This window comes from Oncorhynchus keta, unplaced genomic scaffold, assembly GCF_023373465.1.
Source record: "Oncorhynchus keta strain PuntledgeMale-10-30-2019 unplaced genomic scaffold, Oket_V2 Un_contig_26992_pilon_pilon, whole genome shotgun sequence".
NCBI classification, from domain to species: domain Eukaryota; kingdom Metazoa; phylum Chordata; class Actinopteri; order Salmoniformes; family Salmonidae; genus Oncorhynchus; species Oncorhynchus keta.
In genome coordinates, this window is record NW_026285281.1 from 28447 (window position 1) to 44851 (window position 16405).

General features: G+C 41.5%; 1 protein-coding gene and 1 long non-coding RNA gene across 5 annotated transcripts; one reads left to right on the plus strand and one right to left on the minus strand.

The window, feature by feature from the left end:
- Window positions 1-1382: 1382 nt before the first annotated feature.
- On the minus strand, window positions 1383-4221 carry LOC127922744 (uncharacterized). 4 transcript variants are annotated; one of them, XM_052506611.1, is made up of 3 exons: window positions 2919-4221; window positions 2099-2518; window positions 1383-1956 (listed from the first exon to the last, which is right to left on the minus strand). In XM_052506611.1, exons 1-3 carry the CDS (start codon window positions 2982-2984, stop codon window positions 1513-1515), a joined length of 930 nt encoding a protein of 309 aa, XP_052362571.1. In that variant the 5' UTR covers window positions 2985-4221; the 3' UTR covers window positions 1383-1512. The 4 variants fall into 4 exon arrangements, 2 of the variants coding, with proteins under 2 accessions (XP_052362571.1, XP_052362570.1); XM_052506610.1 differs by having other exon boundaries at window positions 2099-2660; XR_008112099.1 differs by having other exon boundaries at window positions 1383-2434.
- A 5731-nt stretch (window positions 4222-9952) lies between these two features.
- LOC127922745 (uncharacterized) lies at window positions 9953-16111 on the plus strand. The gene is made up of 3 exons (XR_008112101.1): window positions 9953-9966; window positions 13760-13820; window positions 15939-16111. It is a non-coding gene; the product is annotated as an uncharacterized LOC127922745 (long non-coding RNA).
- Window positions 16112-16405: the final 294 nt, after the last annotated feature.

The window sequence follows — 16405 nt, forward strand, 5'->3', positions numbered from 1 at the left end:
GTGACCTAGTGATATACTGTAAGAAGGGCCCAGGCCAGTCCTATCATGTGACCTAGTGATATACTGTAAGAAGGGCCCAGGTATGTCCTATCATGTGACCTAGTGATATACTGTAAGAAGGGCCCAGGCCAGTCCTATCATGTGACCTAGTGATATACTGTAAGAAGGGCCCAGGTATGTCCTATCATGTGACCTAGTGATATACTGTAAGGGCCCAGGCCAGTCCTATCATGTGACCTAGTGATATACTGTAAGGGCCCAGGCCAGTCCTATCATGTGACCTAGTGATATACTGTAAGAAGGGCCCAGGTATGTACTATCATGTGACCTAGTGATATACTGTAAGAAGGGCCCAGGCCAGTCCTATCATGTGACCTGTGATATACTGTAAGAAGGGCCCAGGTATGTCCTATCATGTGACCTAGTGATATACTGTAAGAAGGGCCCAGGCCAGTCCTATCATGTGACCTAGTGATATACTGTAAGACTGGCCCAGGTATGTCCTATCATGTGACCTAGTGATATACTGTAAGAAGGGCCCAGGCCAGTCCTATCATGTGACCTAGTGATATACTGTAAGAAGGGCCCAGGTATGTCCTATCATGTGACCTAGTGATATACTGTAAGAAGGGCCCAGGCCAGTCCTATCATGTGACCTAGTGATATACTGTAAGAAGGGCCCAGGTATGTCCTATCATGTGACCTAGTGATATACTGTAAGAAGGGCCCAGGCCAGTCCTATCATGTGACCTAGTGATATACTGTAAGAAGGGCCCAGGCCAGTCCTATCATGTGACCTAGTGATATACTGTAAGAAGGGCCCAGGCCAGTCCTATCATGTGACCTAGTGATATACTGTAAGAAGGGCCCAGGCCAGTCCTATCATGTGACCTAGTGATATACTGTAAGAAGGGCCCAGGCCAGTCCTATCATGTGACCTAGTGATATACTGTAAGAAGGGCCCAGGTATGTCCTATCATGTGACCTAGTGATATACTGTAAGACTGGCCCAGGTATGTCCTATCATGTGACCTAGTGATATACTATAAGACTGGCCCAGGTATGTCCTATCATGACTGGCAGCCACGTTACCATACAGATAACTATTAACGTGTCCCAAATGGCACCCTGTTCCCTACATTGAGCACTACTACAGGGGCCCAGAGTAAGGATTTAGGGCCCCGTTTGGGACGCGTCCATAGTTGTCTGTTGTCACGGTGATGAAACCGACGTGAACGGACACATAGTGGGTTGCTGTGTGTGGCTATGAATTACTGTACAAATGAAACTATCATCCAGAAGAAGACACTGCCAACATTAACATGTTGATTTATCATGTTTATCCCGATTGTCCAAAAAAAAAAGACACGTAAACATAAAAATGCTAATTTATGAATTTAATTTACCAAATGTAAACTTCACAAATCCATGTGTACAAGTTAAAAGGACGACATAACATTATATCGTATATTTTTTTTGGGGGGGGGGGCATATTTGCATAGAACATAGTCATCACAAGATAATAATCATCCTAGAGAGTAAAAAATCAGACCAGACCAGACTGTACGTTTCTGGTATACTGTACATTAATGTCAGCAGGGAACTGTACAGCTGGGATACCTCAACATAGTGACTGTAGTATATATAGTAGCTGTGGTATATACTGTACATTAATGTCAGCAGGGAACTGTACAGCTGGGATACCTCAACATAGTGACTGTAGTATATATAGTAGCTGTGGTATATACTGTACATTAATGTCAGCAGGGAACTGTACAGCTGGGATACCTCAACATAGTGACTGTAGTATATATAGTAGCTGTGGTATATACTGTACATTAATGTCAGCAGGGAACTGTACAGCTGGGATACCTCAACATAGTGACTGTAGTATATATAGTAGCTGTGGTATATACTGTACATTAATGTCAGCAGGGAACTGTACAGCTGGGATACCTCAACATAGTGACTGTAGTATATATAGTAGCTGTGGTATATACTGTACATTAATGTCAGCAGCATAGTGACTGTATTATATATAGTAGCTGTGGTATATACTGTACATTAATGTCAGCAGGGAACTGTACAGCTGGGATACCTCAACATAGTGACTGTAGTATATATAGTAGCTGTGGTATATACTGTACATTAATGTCAGCAGGGAACTGTACAGCTGGGATACCTCAACATAGTGACTGTAGTATATATAGTAGCTGTGGTATATACTGTACATTAATGTCAGCAGGGAACTGTACAGCTGGGATACCTCAACATAGTGACTGTAGTATATATAGTAGCTGTGGTATATACTGTACATTAATGTCAGCAGGGAACTGTACAGCTGGGATACCTCAACATAGTGACTGTAGTATATATAGTAGCTGTGGTATATACTGTACATTAATGTCAGCAGGGAACTGTACAGCTGGGATACCTCAACATAGTGACTGTAGTATATATAGTAGCTGTGGTATATACTGTACATTAATGTCAGCAGGGAACTGTACAGCTGGGATACCTCAACATAGTGACTGTAGTATATATAGTAGCTGTGGTATATACTGTACATTAATGTCAGCAGCATAGTGACTGTAGTATATATAGTAGCTGTGGTATATACTGTACATTAATGTCAGCAGGGAACTGTACAGCTGGGATACCTCAACATAGTGACTGTAGTATATATAGTAGCTGTGGTATATACTGTACATTAATGTCAGCAGCATAGTGACTGTATTATATATAGTAGCTGTGGTATATACTGTACATTAATGTCAGCAGCATAGTGACTGTATTATATATAGTAGCTGTGGTATATACTGTACATTAATGTCAGCAGCATAGTGACTGTATTATATATAGTAGCTGTGGTATATACTGTACATTAATGTCAGCAGGGAACTTTACAGCTGGGATACCTCAACATAGTGACTGTAGTATATATAGTAGCTGTGGTATATACCGTACATTAATGTCAGCAGCATAGTGACTGTAGTATATATAGTAGCTGTGGTATATACTGTACATTAATGTCAGCAGCATAGTGACTGTAGTATATATAGTAGCTGTGGTATATACTGTACATTAATGTCAGCAGCATAGTGACTGTAGTATATATAGTAGCTGTGGTATATACTGTACATTAATGTCAGCAGCATAGTGACTGTAGTATATATAGTAGCTGTGGTATATACTGTACATTAATGTCAGCAGGGAACTGTACAGCTGGGATACCTCAGCATAGTGACTGTAGTATATATAGTAGCTGTGGTATATACTGTACATACCGGGACAAATATATGTCAATATTATAGAAGACATCATTTAGACTCTAAAAGAGGGTTAATTTATTTTTTCCCTAAAGCAGGTACCGGGTTAAAGCCACCGGTGTGATGACATCTGCCAGTAACGAACAGTGTTATCGTTACTCTACTCTAACAGCAAACTAACGCTTCGACCCCACGTCCACCCCATTTAGAAGGCAGGTTCTGTTGGTATGTTTACAGGGCGGTACAGAGACACACAGGGTGATCAATTAATCAGTCAGTGATCATTACATTCCCAGTGGGTCAGAAGTTTACATGCACTCAATTCAAATTTGGTAGCGTTGTCTTTAAATTGGTTAACAACCCTGATTGGGAATCATTCTACCACTCTAAAGGGAGGAGGGGGAGGGGGAGGGGGGGTAATGCTAAAGGATAATGTACCATTCGATAAGAATCACCTCAGATATACTGTTTATTCCCCATGTTGATACTAGAGCATACAGTATGTTGGCTTAGCCCGTAGACCACTTGGTCTCAGAGACGATACTTAACAGTACAGTTTGGAGATATATTTCTGCTTCAAATGGAAACTTCCAGCCTCATGTTTCTGCTTCAAATGGAAACTTCCGGCCACATGTTTCTGCCCCAGATGGAAACTTCCGGCCACATGTTTCTGCCCCAGATGGAAACTTCCGGCCACATGTTTCTGCCCCAGATGGAAACTTCCGGCCACATGTTTCTGCCCCAGATGGAAACTTCCGGCCACATGTTTCTGCCCCAGATGGAAACTTCCGGCCACATGTTTCTGCCCCAGATGGAAACTTCCAGCCACATGTTTCTGCCCCAGATGGAAACTTCCGGCCACATGTTTCTGCCCCAGATGGAAACTTCCGGCCACATGTTTCTGCCCCAGATGGAAACTTCCGGCCACATGTTTCTGCCCCAGATGGAAACTTCCGGCCCACAGATGGAAACTTCCGGCCACATTTTGCCCCAGATGGAAACTTCCGGCCACATGTTTCTACCCCAGATGGACACTTCCGGCCACATGTTTCTACCCCAGATGGACACTTCCAGCCACATGTTTCTACCCCAGATGGACACTTCCGGCCACATGTTTCTGCCCCAGATGGAAACTTCCGGCCACATGTTTCTGCCCCAGATGGAAACTTCCAGCCTCATATTTCTACTAGCAGCAGTGTTTTCTACATCTTGTGCGATCAAACGAGTATCAAGACGACCAAACTTAACAAGGTGGAGGACTGCAACATTCCTACAGGATTCCTCGAATAGAGCTTAGAGGAATTATCATGTGATCGTTTGTATGGACTTCAGAGGCCCTCGTTGACACATATGAACACAGTGATGTAATGGACATTATGAACACAGTCTACTGTTATGAACACAGTCTACTGTTATGAACACAGTCTACTGTACTGGACATTATGAACACAGTCTACTGTTATGAACACAGTCTACTGTAGTGGACATTATGAACACAGTCTACTGTAGTGGACATTATGAACACAGTGACTGTAATGGACATTATGAACACAGTCTACTGTTATGAACACAGTCTACTGTAGTGGACATTATGAACACAGTCTACTGTAGTGGACATTATGAACACAGTCTACTGTTATGAACACAGTCTACTGTTATGAACACAGTCTACTGTACTGGACATTATGAACACAGTCTACTGTTATGAACACAGTCTACTGTACTGGACATTATGAACACAGTCTACTGTTATGAACACAGTCTACTGTACTGAACATTATGAACACAGTCTACTGTACTGGACATTATGAACACAGTCTACTGTTATGAACACAGTCTACTGTAGTGGACATTATGAACACAGTCTACTGTTATGAACACAGTCTACTGTACTGGACATTATGAACACAGTCTACTGTTATGAACACAGTCTACTGTAGTGGACATTATGAACACAGTCTACTGTTATGAACACAGTCTACTGTACTGGACATTATGAACACAGTCTACTGTTATGAACACAGTCTACTGTACTGGACATTATGAACACAGTCTACTGTTATGAACACAGTCTACTGTAACACAGTCTACTGTTATGAACACAGTCTACTGTAGTGGACATTATGAACACAGTCTACTGTAGTGGACATTATGAACACAGTCTACTGTACTGGACATTATGAACACAGTATTGTACTGGACATTATGAACACAGTCTACTGTACTGGACATTATGAACACAGTCTACTGTAGTGGACATTATGAACACAGTCTACTGTTATGAACACAGTCTACTGTAGTGGACATTATGAACACAGTCTACTGTACTGGACATTATGAACACAGTCTACTGTACTGGACATTATGAACACAGTCTACTGTACTGGACATTATGAACACAGTCTACTGTACTGGACATTATGAACACAGTCTACTGTACTGGACATTATGAACACAGTCTACTGTCGTGGACATTATGAACACAGTTCAGTGTATTGTATATATCTGAAATGGCACTCTACTTAATTTTAAAGTGCACTACTTTGGAACAGAGCAGTGGACTACAGAAACTAGGGTTTTATTCTGGACCACGGTCACCTGCTGGCATCATTACCGAGCATGAGGTAACAGAGCGTCTTGCTGCCATGGTAACCATAGGAAACCAAAGACGCAGGACAACCCTCCCGCTGTCGCTGTGGTTATAGAAGCAGCGCAGGCCGTCGTTAAGAGATATGGAGGTAGAGACCTCTTCTTATCTTGTGAGCAGGTCATCATTAAGTGATATGGAGGTAGAGACCTCTTCCCAGACCTCTTGTCCTCTTGTGAGCAGGTCATCATTAAGTGATATGGAGGTAGAGACCTCTTGTTCTCTTATGAGCAGGTCATCATTAAGTGATATGGAGGTAGAGACCTCTTCCCAGACCTCTAGTTCTCTTGTGAGCAGGTCACCATTAAGAGATATGGAGGTAGAGACCTCTTGTTATCTTGTGAGCAGGTCACCATTAAGAGATATGGAGGTAGAGACCTCTTGTTATCTTGTGAGCAGGTCACCATTAAGAGATATGGAGGTAGAGACCTCTTGTTATCTTGTGGGTAATTTCAGCTTAATGGTGCTAACATCAAAAAGGTACAATATTAGTAGCCCGAGACTGATGAAGGATGTGTTTCTTCTGCAAGAGCAGAATGTTCTGTACCCACTTATGATAAATACCTAGTCAGACTACCGGAGTCTTGTAGAGAAAAGGTCCCATGTCTTTCCATCTAGCTACCACACACACACACAGAGAGACAGAGAGAGAGAGAGACAGAGAGAGAGAGTGTGTGTTGTGGCCTCAAACAGCTCTCTCTCTCTCTGCTGAGAAGCAGGCTAGAACTAGTAGTAACAGCAATGAAATACTGTCTTTACTCAGGGCGTGCCTAAAAATGAATCATGTAGTTGTGAACATTCATCTGTACCTGACTTCGGTGACTATCAGATCTGGCTTTAGGCAGGATGTGTTCTCAGTTACTATGCCGATGTCAGCTGATAAAGGGGAACAATATAGTGTAAATGGTACATCGCTCTTCTCAATTAAAAGTCAGTTAAGAACAACTTAACTCCACTCTAACCACTAGGCTACCTGCCGCCCCTCCACTCTAACCACTAGGCTACCTGCCGCCCCTCCACTCTAACCACTAGGCTACCTGCCGCCCCTCCACTCTAATCACTAGGCTACCTGCCGCCCCTCCACTCTAATCACTAGGCTACCTGCCGCCCCTCCACTCTAACCACTAAGCTACCTGCCGCCCCTCCACTCTAACCACTAGTCTACCCTGCCGCCCCTCCACTCTAACCACTAGGCTACCCTGCCGCCCCTCCACTCTAACCACTAGTCTACCCTGCCGCCCCTCCACTCTAACCACTAGGCTACCTGCCGCCCCTCCCCCTCCACTCTAACCACTAGTCTACCTGCCGCCCCTCCACTCTAACCACTAGGCTACCTGCCGCCCCTCCACTCTAATCACTAGGCTACCTGCCGCCCCTCCACTCTAACCACTAGGCTACCTGCCGCCCCTCCACTCTAACCACTAGGCTATCTGCCACCCCTCCACTCTAACCACTAGGCTACCTGCCACCCCTCCACTCTAACCACTAGGCTACCTGCCGCCCCTCCACTCCAACCACTAGGCTACCTGCCGCCCCTCCACTCCAATCACTAGGCTACCTGCCGCCCCTCCACTCCAATCACTAGCTACCTGCCGCCCCTCCACTCTAACCACTAGGCTACCTGCCACCCCTCCACTCTAACCACTAGGCTACCTGCCACCCCTCCACTCTAACCACTAGGCTACCTGCCGCCCCTCCACTCCAATCACTAGGCTACCTGCCGCCCCTCCACTCCAATCCTAGGCTACCTGCCGTATCAGTGACCCTCCACTGTAATCACTAGGCTACCTGCCGCCCTCCACTCTAACCATGTATCAGTGACTGATATTGTTAAAGAAGGTCTGAGAATGGTTTGTACCCCTCCATCAGTCTAACCACTGAGAATGGCTATCCCTGCCACCCCTCCAGTGACTGATATTGTTAAAGAAGGCTGAGAATGGTTTGTATCCCTCCACTCCAATCACTATATCAGTGACTGATATTGTTAGGTCCTGAGAATGGTTTGTATCCCCTCCACTCTAACCATTGTTAAAGAAGGCTGAGAATCTGCCACCCCTGATATTGTTAACCACTGAGAATGGCTATCCCTGCCATCCCCTCCACTCTAACCACCAGGCTACCTGCCGCCCCTCCACTCAATCAGTGAGAAGGCTACCTGCCGCCCCTCCATATTGTTAAAAGGTCAGTGAGAATGGTTTGTACCTGACCGTATATCCCTGATACTGTTCCAATCACTGAGAATGGCTACCTGCCGCCCTCCACTGACTAACTACTAGGTCTGACCTGCCACCCCTCCAGTCTGATATTGTTAACCACTAGGCTACCTGACCATGTATATCAGTGACTGATATTGTTAAAGAAGGTCAGTGAGAATGGTTTGTATCCCTGACCATGTATATCAGTGACCCAGTGAGAATGGTTTGTATCCCTGACCATGTATATCAGTGACTGATATTGTTAAAGAAGGTCAGTGAGAATGGTTTGTATCCCTGACCATGTATATCAGTGACTGATATTGTTAAAGAAGGTCAATGAGAATGGTTTGTATCCCTGACCATGTATATCAGTGACTGATATTGTTAAAGAAGGTCAGTGAGAATGGTTTGTATCCCTGACCATGTATATCAGTGACTGATATTGTTAAAGAAGGTCAGTGAGAATGGTTTGTATCCCTGACCATGTGTATCAGTGACTGATATTGTTAAAGGTCAGTGAGAATGGTTTGTATCCCTGACCATGTGTATCAGTGACTGATATTGTTAAAGAAGGTCAATGAGAATGGTTTGTATCCCTGACCATGTGTATCAGTGACTGATATTGTTAAAGAAGGTCAGTGAGAATGGTTTGTATCCCTGACCATGTGTATCAGTGACTGATATTGTTAAAGAAGGTCAATGAGAATGGTTTGTATCCCTGACCATGTATATCAGTGACTGATATTGTTAAAGAAGGTCAGTGAGAATGGTTTGTATCCCTGACCATGTATATCAGTGACTGATATTGTTAAAGAAGGTCAGTGAGAATGGTTTGTATCCCTGACCATGTATATCAGTGACTGATATTGTTAAAGAAGGTTGATGAGAATGGTTTGTATCCCTGACCATTGTTGTATCAGTGACTGATATTGTTAAAGAAGGTCAGTGAGAATGGTTTGTATCCCTGACCATGTGTATCAGTGACTGATATTGTTAAAGAAGGTCAGTGAGAATGGTTTGTATCCCTGACCATGTATATCAGTGACTGATATTGTTAAAGAAGGTCAGTGAGAATGGTTTGTATCCCTGACCATGTATATCAGTGACTGATACTGTTAAAGAAGGTCAGTGAGAATGGTTTGTATCCCTGACCATGTGTATCAGTGACTGATATTGTTGTTAAAGAAGGTCAGTGAGAATGGTTTGTATCCCTGACCATGTGTATCAGTGACTGATATTGTTAAAGAAGGTCAGTGAGAATGGTTTGTATCCCTGACCATGTATATCAGTGACTGATATTGTTAAAGAAGGTCAGTGAGAATGGTTTGTATCCCTGACCATGTATATCAGTGACTGATATTGTTAAAGAAGGTCAGTGAGAATGGTTTGTATCCCTGACCATGTATATCAGTGACTGATATTGTTAAAGAAGGTCAGTGAGAATGGTTTGTATCCCTGACCATGTGTATCAGTGACTGATATTGTTAAAGAAGGTCAGTGAGAATGGTTTGTATCCCTGACCATGTATATCAGTGACTGATATTGTTAAAGAAGGTCAGTGAGAATGGTTTGTATCCCTGACCATGTATATCAGTGACTGATATTGTTAAAGAAGGTCAGTGAGAATGGTTTGTATCCCTGACCATGTATATCAGTGACTGATATTGTTAAAGAAGGTCAAGTGAGAATGGTTTGTATCCCTGACCATGTGTATCAGTGACTGATATTGTTAAAGAAGGTCAGTGAGAATGGTTTGTATCCCTGACCATGTATCAGTGACTGATATTGTTAAAGAAGGTCAGTGAGAATGGTTTGTATCCCTGACCATGTATATCAGTGACTGATATTGTTAAAGGTCAGTGTGAATGGTTTGTATCCCTGACCATGTGTATCAGTGACTGATATTGTTAAAGGTCAGTGAGAATGGTTTGTATCCCTGACCATGTGTATCAGTGACTGATACTGTTAAAGAAGGTCGATGAGAATGGTTTGTATCCCTGACCATGTATATCAGTGACTGATATTGTTAAAGGTCAGTGAGAATGGTTTGTATCCCTGACCATGTGTATCAGTGACTGATATTGTTAAAGAAGGTCAGTGAGAATGGTTTGTATCCCTGACCATGTATATCAGTGACTGATATTGTTAAAGAAGGTCAGTGAGAATGGTTTGTATCCCTGACCATGTATATCAGTGACTGATATTGTTAAAGAAGGTCAGTGAGAATGGTTTGTATCCCTGACCATGTATATCAGTGACTGATATTGTTAAAGAAGGTCAGTGAGAATGGTTTGTATCCCTGACCAGGTGTGAGAATGGTTTGTATCAGTGACTGATATTGTTAAAGAAGGTCAGTGAGAATGGTTTGTATCCCTGACCATGTATATCAGTGACTGATATTGTTAAAGAAGGTCAGTGAGAATGGTTTGTATCCCTGACCATGTGTATCAGTGACTGATATTGTTAAAGAAGGTCAGTGAGAATGGTTTGTATCCCTGACCATGTGTATCAGTGACTGATATTGTTAAAGAAGGTCAGTGAGAATGGTTTGTATCCCTGACCATGTATATCAGTGACTGATATTGTTAAAGAAGGTCAGTGAGAATGGTTTGTATCCCTGACCATGTGTATCAGTGACTGATATTGTTAAAGAAGGTCAGTGAGAATGGTTTGTATCCCTGACCATGTGTATCAGTGACTGATATTGTTAAAGAAGGTCAGTGAGAATGGTTTGTATCCCTGACCATGTATATCAGTGACTGATATTGTTAAAGAAGGTCAGTGAGAATGGTTTGTATCCCTGACCATGTGTATCAGTGACTGATATTGTTAAAGAAGGTCAGTGAGAATGGTTTGTATCCCTGACCATGTATATCAGTGACTGATATTGTTAAAGAAGGTCAGTGAGAATGGTTTGTATCCCTGACCATGTGTATCAGTGACTGATATTGTTAAAGAAGGTCAGTGAGAATGGTTTGTATCCCTGACCATGTGTATCAGTGACTGATATTGTTAAAGAAGGTCAGTGAGAATGGTTTGTATCCCTGACCATGTATATCAGTGACTGATATTGTTAAAGAAGGTCAGTGAGAATGGTTTGTATCCCTGACCATGTATATCAGTGACTGATATTGTTAAAGAAGGTCAGTGAGAATGGTTTGTATCCCTGACCATGTATATCAGTGACTGATATTGTTAAAGAAGGTCAGTGAGAATGGTTTGTATCCCTGACCATGTGTATCAGTGACTGATATTGTTAAAGAAGGTCAGTGAGAATGGTTTGTATCCCTGACCATGTATATCAGTGACTGATATTGTTAAAGAAGGTCAGTGAGAATGGTTTGTATCCCTGACCATGTATATCAGTGACTGATATTGTTAAAGAAGGTCAGTGAGAATGGTTTGTATCCCTGACCATGACCATGTATCAGTGACTGATATTGTTAAAGAAGGTCAGTGAGAATGGTTTGTATCCCTGACCATGTGTATCAGTGACTGATATTGTTAAAGAAGGTCAGTGAGAATGGTTTGTATCCCTGACCATGTGTATCAGTGACTGATATTGTTAAAGAAGGTCAGTGAGAATGGTTTGTATCCCTGACCATGTATATCAGTGACTGATATTGTTAAAGAAGGTCAGTGAGAATGGTTTGTATCCCTGACCATGTGTATCAGTGACTGATATTGTTAAAGAAGGTCAGTGAGAATGGTTTGTATCCCTGACCATGTGTATCAGTGACTGATATTGTTAAAGAAGGTCAATGAGAATGGTTTGTATCCCTGACCATGTGTATCAGTGACTGATATTGTTAAAGAAGGTCAATGAGAATGGTTTGTATCCCTGACCATGTGTATCAGTGACTGATATTGTTAAAGAAGGTCAGTGAGAATGGTTTGTATCCCTGACCATGTGTATCAGTGACTGATATTGTTAAAGAAGGTCAGTGAGAATGGTTTGTATCCCTGACCATGTGTATCAGTGACTGATATTGTTAAAGAAGGTCAGTGAGAATGGTTTGTATCCCTGACCATGTATATCAGTGACTGATATTGTTAAAGAAGGTCAGTGAGAATGGTTTGTATCCCTGACCATGTATATCAGTGACTGATATTGTTAAAGAAGGTCAGTGAGAATGGTTTGTATCCCTGACCATGTGTATCAGTGACTGATATTGTTAAAGAAGGTCAGTGAGAATGGTTTGTATCCCTGACCATGTATATCAGTGACTGATATTGTTAAAGAAGGTCAGTGAGAATGGTTTGTATCCCTGACCATGTGTATCAGTGACTGATATTGTTAAAGAAGGTCAGTGAGAATGGTTTGTATCCCTGACCATGTGTATCAGTGACTGATATTGTTAAAGAAGGTCAGTGAGAATGGTTTGTATCCCTGACCATGTGTATCAGTGACTGATATTGTTAAAGAAGGTCAGTGAGAATGGTTTGTATCCCTGACCATGTATATCAGTGACTGATATTGTTAAAGAAGGTCAGTGAGAATGGTTTGTATCCCTGACCATGTGTATCAGTGACTGATATTGTTAAAGAAGGTCAGTGAGAATGGTTTGTATCCCTGACCATGTGTATCAGTGACTGATATTGTTAAAGAAGGTCAGTGAGAATGGTTTGTATCCCTGACCATGTGTATCAGTGACTGATATTGTTAAAGAAGGTCAGTGAGAATGGTTTGTATCCCTGACCATGTATATCAGTGACTGATATTGTTAAAGAAGGTCAGTGAGAATGGTTTGTATCCCTGACCATGTGTATCAGTGACTGATATTGTTAAAGAAGGTCAGTGAGAATGGTTTGTATCCCTGACCATGTGTATCAGTGACTGATATTGTTAAAGAAGGTCAGTGAGAATGGTTTGTATCCCTGACCATGTATATCAGTGACTGATATTGTTAAAGAAGGTCAGTGAGAATGGTTTGTATCCCTGACCATGTATATCAGTGACTGATATTGTTAAAGAAGGTCAGTGAGAATGGTTTGTATCCCTGACCATGTGTATCAGTGACTGATATTGTTAAAGAAGGTCAGTGAGAATGGTTTGTATCCCTGACCATGTATATCAGTGACTGATATTGTTAAAGAAGGTCAGTGAGAATGGTTTGTATCCCTGACCATGTGTATCAGTGACTGATATTGTTAAAGAAGGTCAGTGAGAATGGTTTGTATCCCTGACCATGTATATCAGTGACTGATATTGTTAAAGAAGGTCAGTGAGAATGGTTTGTATCCCTGACCATGTATATCAGTGACTGATATTGTTAAAGAAGGTCAGTGAGAATGGTTTGTATCCCTGACCATGTGTATCAGTGACTGATATTGTTAAAGAAGGTCAGTGAGAATGGTTTGTATCCCTGACCATGTGTATCAGTGACTGATATTGTTAAAGAAGGTCAGTGAGAATGGTTTGTATCCCTGACCATGTATATCAGTGACTGATATTGTTAAAGAAGGTCAGTGAGAATGGTTTGTATCCCTGACCATGTGTATCAGTGACTGATATTGTTAAAGAAGGTCAGTGAGAATGGTTTGTATCCCTGACCATGTATATCAGTGACTGATATTGTTAAAGAAGGTCAGTGAGAATGGTTTGTATCCCTGACCATGTGTATCAGTGACTGATATTGTTAAAGAAGGTCAATGAGAATGGTTTGTATCCCTGACCATGTATATCAGTGACTGATATTGTTAAAGAAGGTCAGTGAGAATGGTTTGTATCCCTGACCATGTGTATCAGTGACTGATATTGTTAAAGAAGGTCAGTGAGAATGGTTTGTATCCCTGACCATGTATATCAGTGACTGATATTGTTAAAGAAGGTCAGTGAGAATGGTTTGTATCCCTGACCATGTATATCAGTGACTGATATTGTTAAAGAAGGTCAGTGAGAATGGTTTGTATCCCTGACCATGTATCAGTGACTGATATTGTTAAAGAAGGTCAGTGAGAATGGTTTGTATCCCTGACCATGTATATCAGTGACTGATATTGTTAAAGAAGGTCAGTGAGAATGGTTTGTATCCCTGACCATGTATATCAGTGACTGATATTGTTAAAGAAGGTCAGTGAGAATGGTTTGTATCCCTGACCATGTATATCAGTGACTGATATTGTGAGAAAGAAGGTCAGTGAGAATGGTTTGTATCCCTGACCATGTATATCAGTGACTGATATTGTTAAAGAAGGTCAGTGAGAATGGTTTGTATCCCTGACCATGTGTATCAGTGACTGATATTGTTAAAGAAGGTCAGTGAGAATGGTTTGTATCCCTGACCATGTATATCAGTGACTGATATTGTTAAAGAAGGTCAGTGAGAATGGTTTGTATCCCTGACCATGTATATCAGTGACTGATATTGTTAAAGAAGGTCAGTGAGAATGGTTTGTATCCCTGACCATGTATATCAGTGACTGATATTGTTAAAAGTGAGAAAGGTCAGTGAGAATGGTTTGTATCCCTGACCATGTGTATCAGTGACTGATATTGTTAAAGAAGGTCAGTGAGAATGGTTTGTATCCCTGACCATGTATATCAGTGACTGATATTGTTAAAGAAGGTCAGTGAGAATGGTTTGTATCCCTGACCATGTATATCAGTGACTGATATTGTTAAAGAAGGTCAGTGAGAATGGTTTGTATCCCTGACCATGTGTATCAGTGACTGATATTGTTAAAGAAGGTCAGTGAGAATGGTTTGTATCCCTGACCATGTATATCAGTGACTGATATTGTTAAAGAAGGTCAGTGAGAATGGTTTGTATCCCTGACCATGTATATCAGTGACTGATATTGTTAAAGAAGGTCAGTGAGAATGGTTTGTATCCCTGACCATGTATATCAGTGACTGATATTGTTAAAGGTCAGTGAGAATGGTTTGTATCCCTGACCATGTATATCAGTGACTGATATTGTTAAAGAAGGTCAGTGAGAATGGTTTGTATCCCTGACCATGTGTATCAGTGACTGATATTGTTAAAGAAGGTCAGTGAGAATGGTTTGTATCCCTGACCATGTATATCAGTGACTGATATTGTTAAAGAAGGTCAGTGAGAATGGTTTGTATCCCTGACCATGTATATCAGTGACTGATATTGTTAAAGGTCAGTGAGAATGGTTTGTATCCCTGACCATGTGTATATCAGTGACTGATATTGTTAAAGAAGGTCAGTGAGAATGGTTTGTATCCCTGACCATGTATATCAGTGACTGATATTGTTAAAGAAGGTCAGTGAGAATGGTTTGTATCCCTGACCATGTATATCAGTGACTGATATTGTTAAAGAAGGTCAGTGAGAATGGTTTGTATCCCTGACCATGTGTATCAGTGACTGATATTGTTAAAGAAGGTCAGTGAGAATGGTTTGTATCCCTGACCATGTATATCAGTGACTGATATTGTTATTGAGAATGGTTTGTAACCATGTATATCAGTGACTGATATTGTTAAAGAAGGTCAGTGAGAATGGTTTGTATCCCTGACCATGTATATCAGTGACTGATATTGTTAAAAAGGTCAGTGAGAATGGTTTGTATCCCTGACCATGTGTATCAGTGACTGATATTGTTAAAGGTCAGTGAGAATGGTTTGTATCCCTGACCATGTATATCAGTGACTGATATTGTTAAAAAGGTCAGTGAGAATGGTTTGTATCCCTGACCATGTATATCAGTGACTGATATTGTTAAAGAAGGTCAGTGAGAATGGTTTGTATATCCCTGACCATGTGTATCAGTGACTGATATTGTTAAAGAAGGTCAATGAGAATGGTTTGTATCCCTGACCATGTGTATCAGTGACTGATATTGTTAAAGAAGGTCAATGAGAATGGTTTGTATCCCTGACCATGTATATCAGTGACTGATATTGTTAAAGAAGGTCAGTGAGAATGGTTTGTATCCCTGACCATGTATATCAGTGACTGATATTGTTAAAGAAGGTCAGTGAGAATGGTTTGTATCCCTGACCATGTGTATCAGTGACTGATATTGTTAAAGGTCAGTGAGAATGGTTTGTATCCCTGACCATGTGTATCAGTGACTGATACTGTTAAAGAAGGTCGATGAGAATGGTTTGTATCCCTGACCATGTATATCAGTGACTGATATTGTTAAAGGTCAGTGAGAATGGTTTGTATCCCTGACCATATTGACCATGTATATCAGTGACTGATATTGTTAAAAGGTCAGTGAGAATGGTTTGTATCCCTGACCATGTATATCAGTGACTGATATTGTTAAAGGTCAGTGAGAATGGTTTGTATCCCTGACCATGTATATCAGTG

Bases quoted from the DNA above. Each gene is read 5' to 3' on its own strand.
- LOC127922744 (XM_052506611.1), bottom strand. From the start codon at position 2,984: ATGCTGCTGACATTAATGTACGGTATATACCACAGCTACTATATATAC. The intron at 2,519-2,918 runs GTATCCCAGCTG...CACTATGTTGAG, and splicing joins ACTACAGTCACTATGTTGAG to GTATCCCAGCTGTACAGTTC. The intron at 1,957-2,098 runs GTATCCCAGCTG...CACTATGTTGAG, and splicing joins ACTACAGTCACTATGTTGAG to GTATCCCAGCTGTACAGTTC.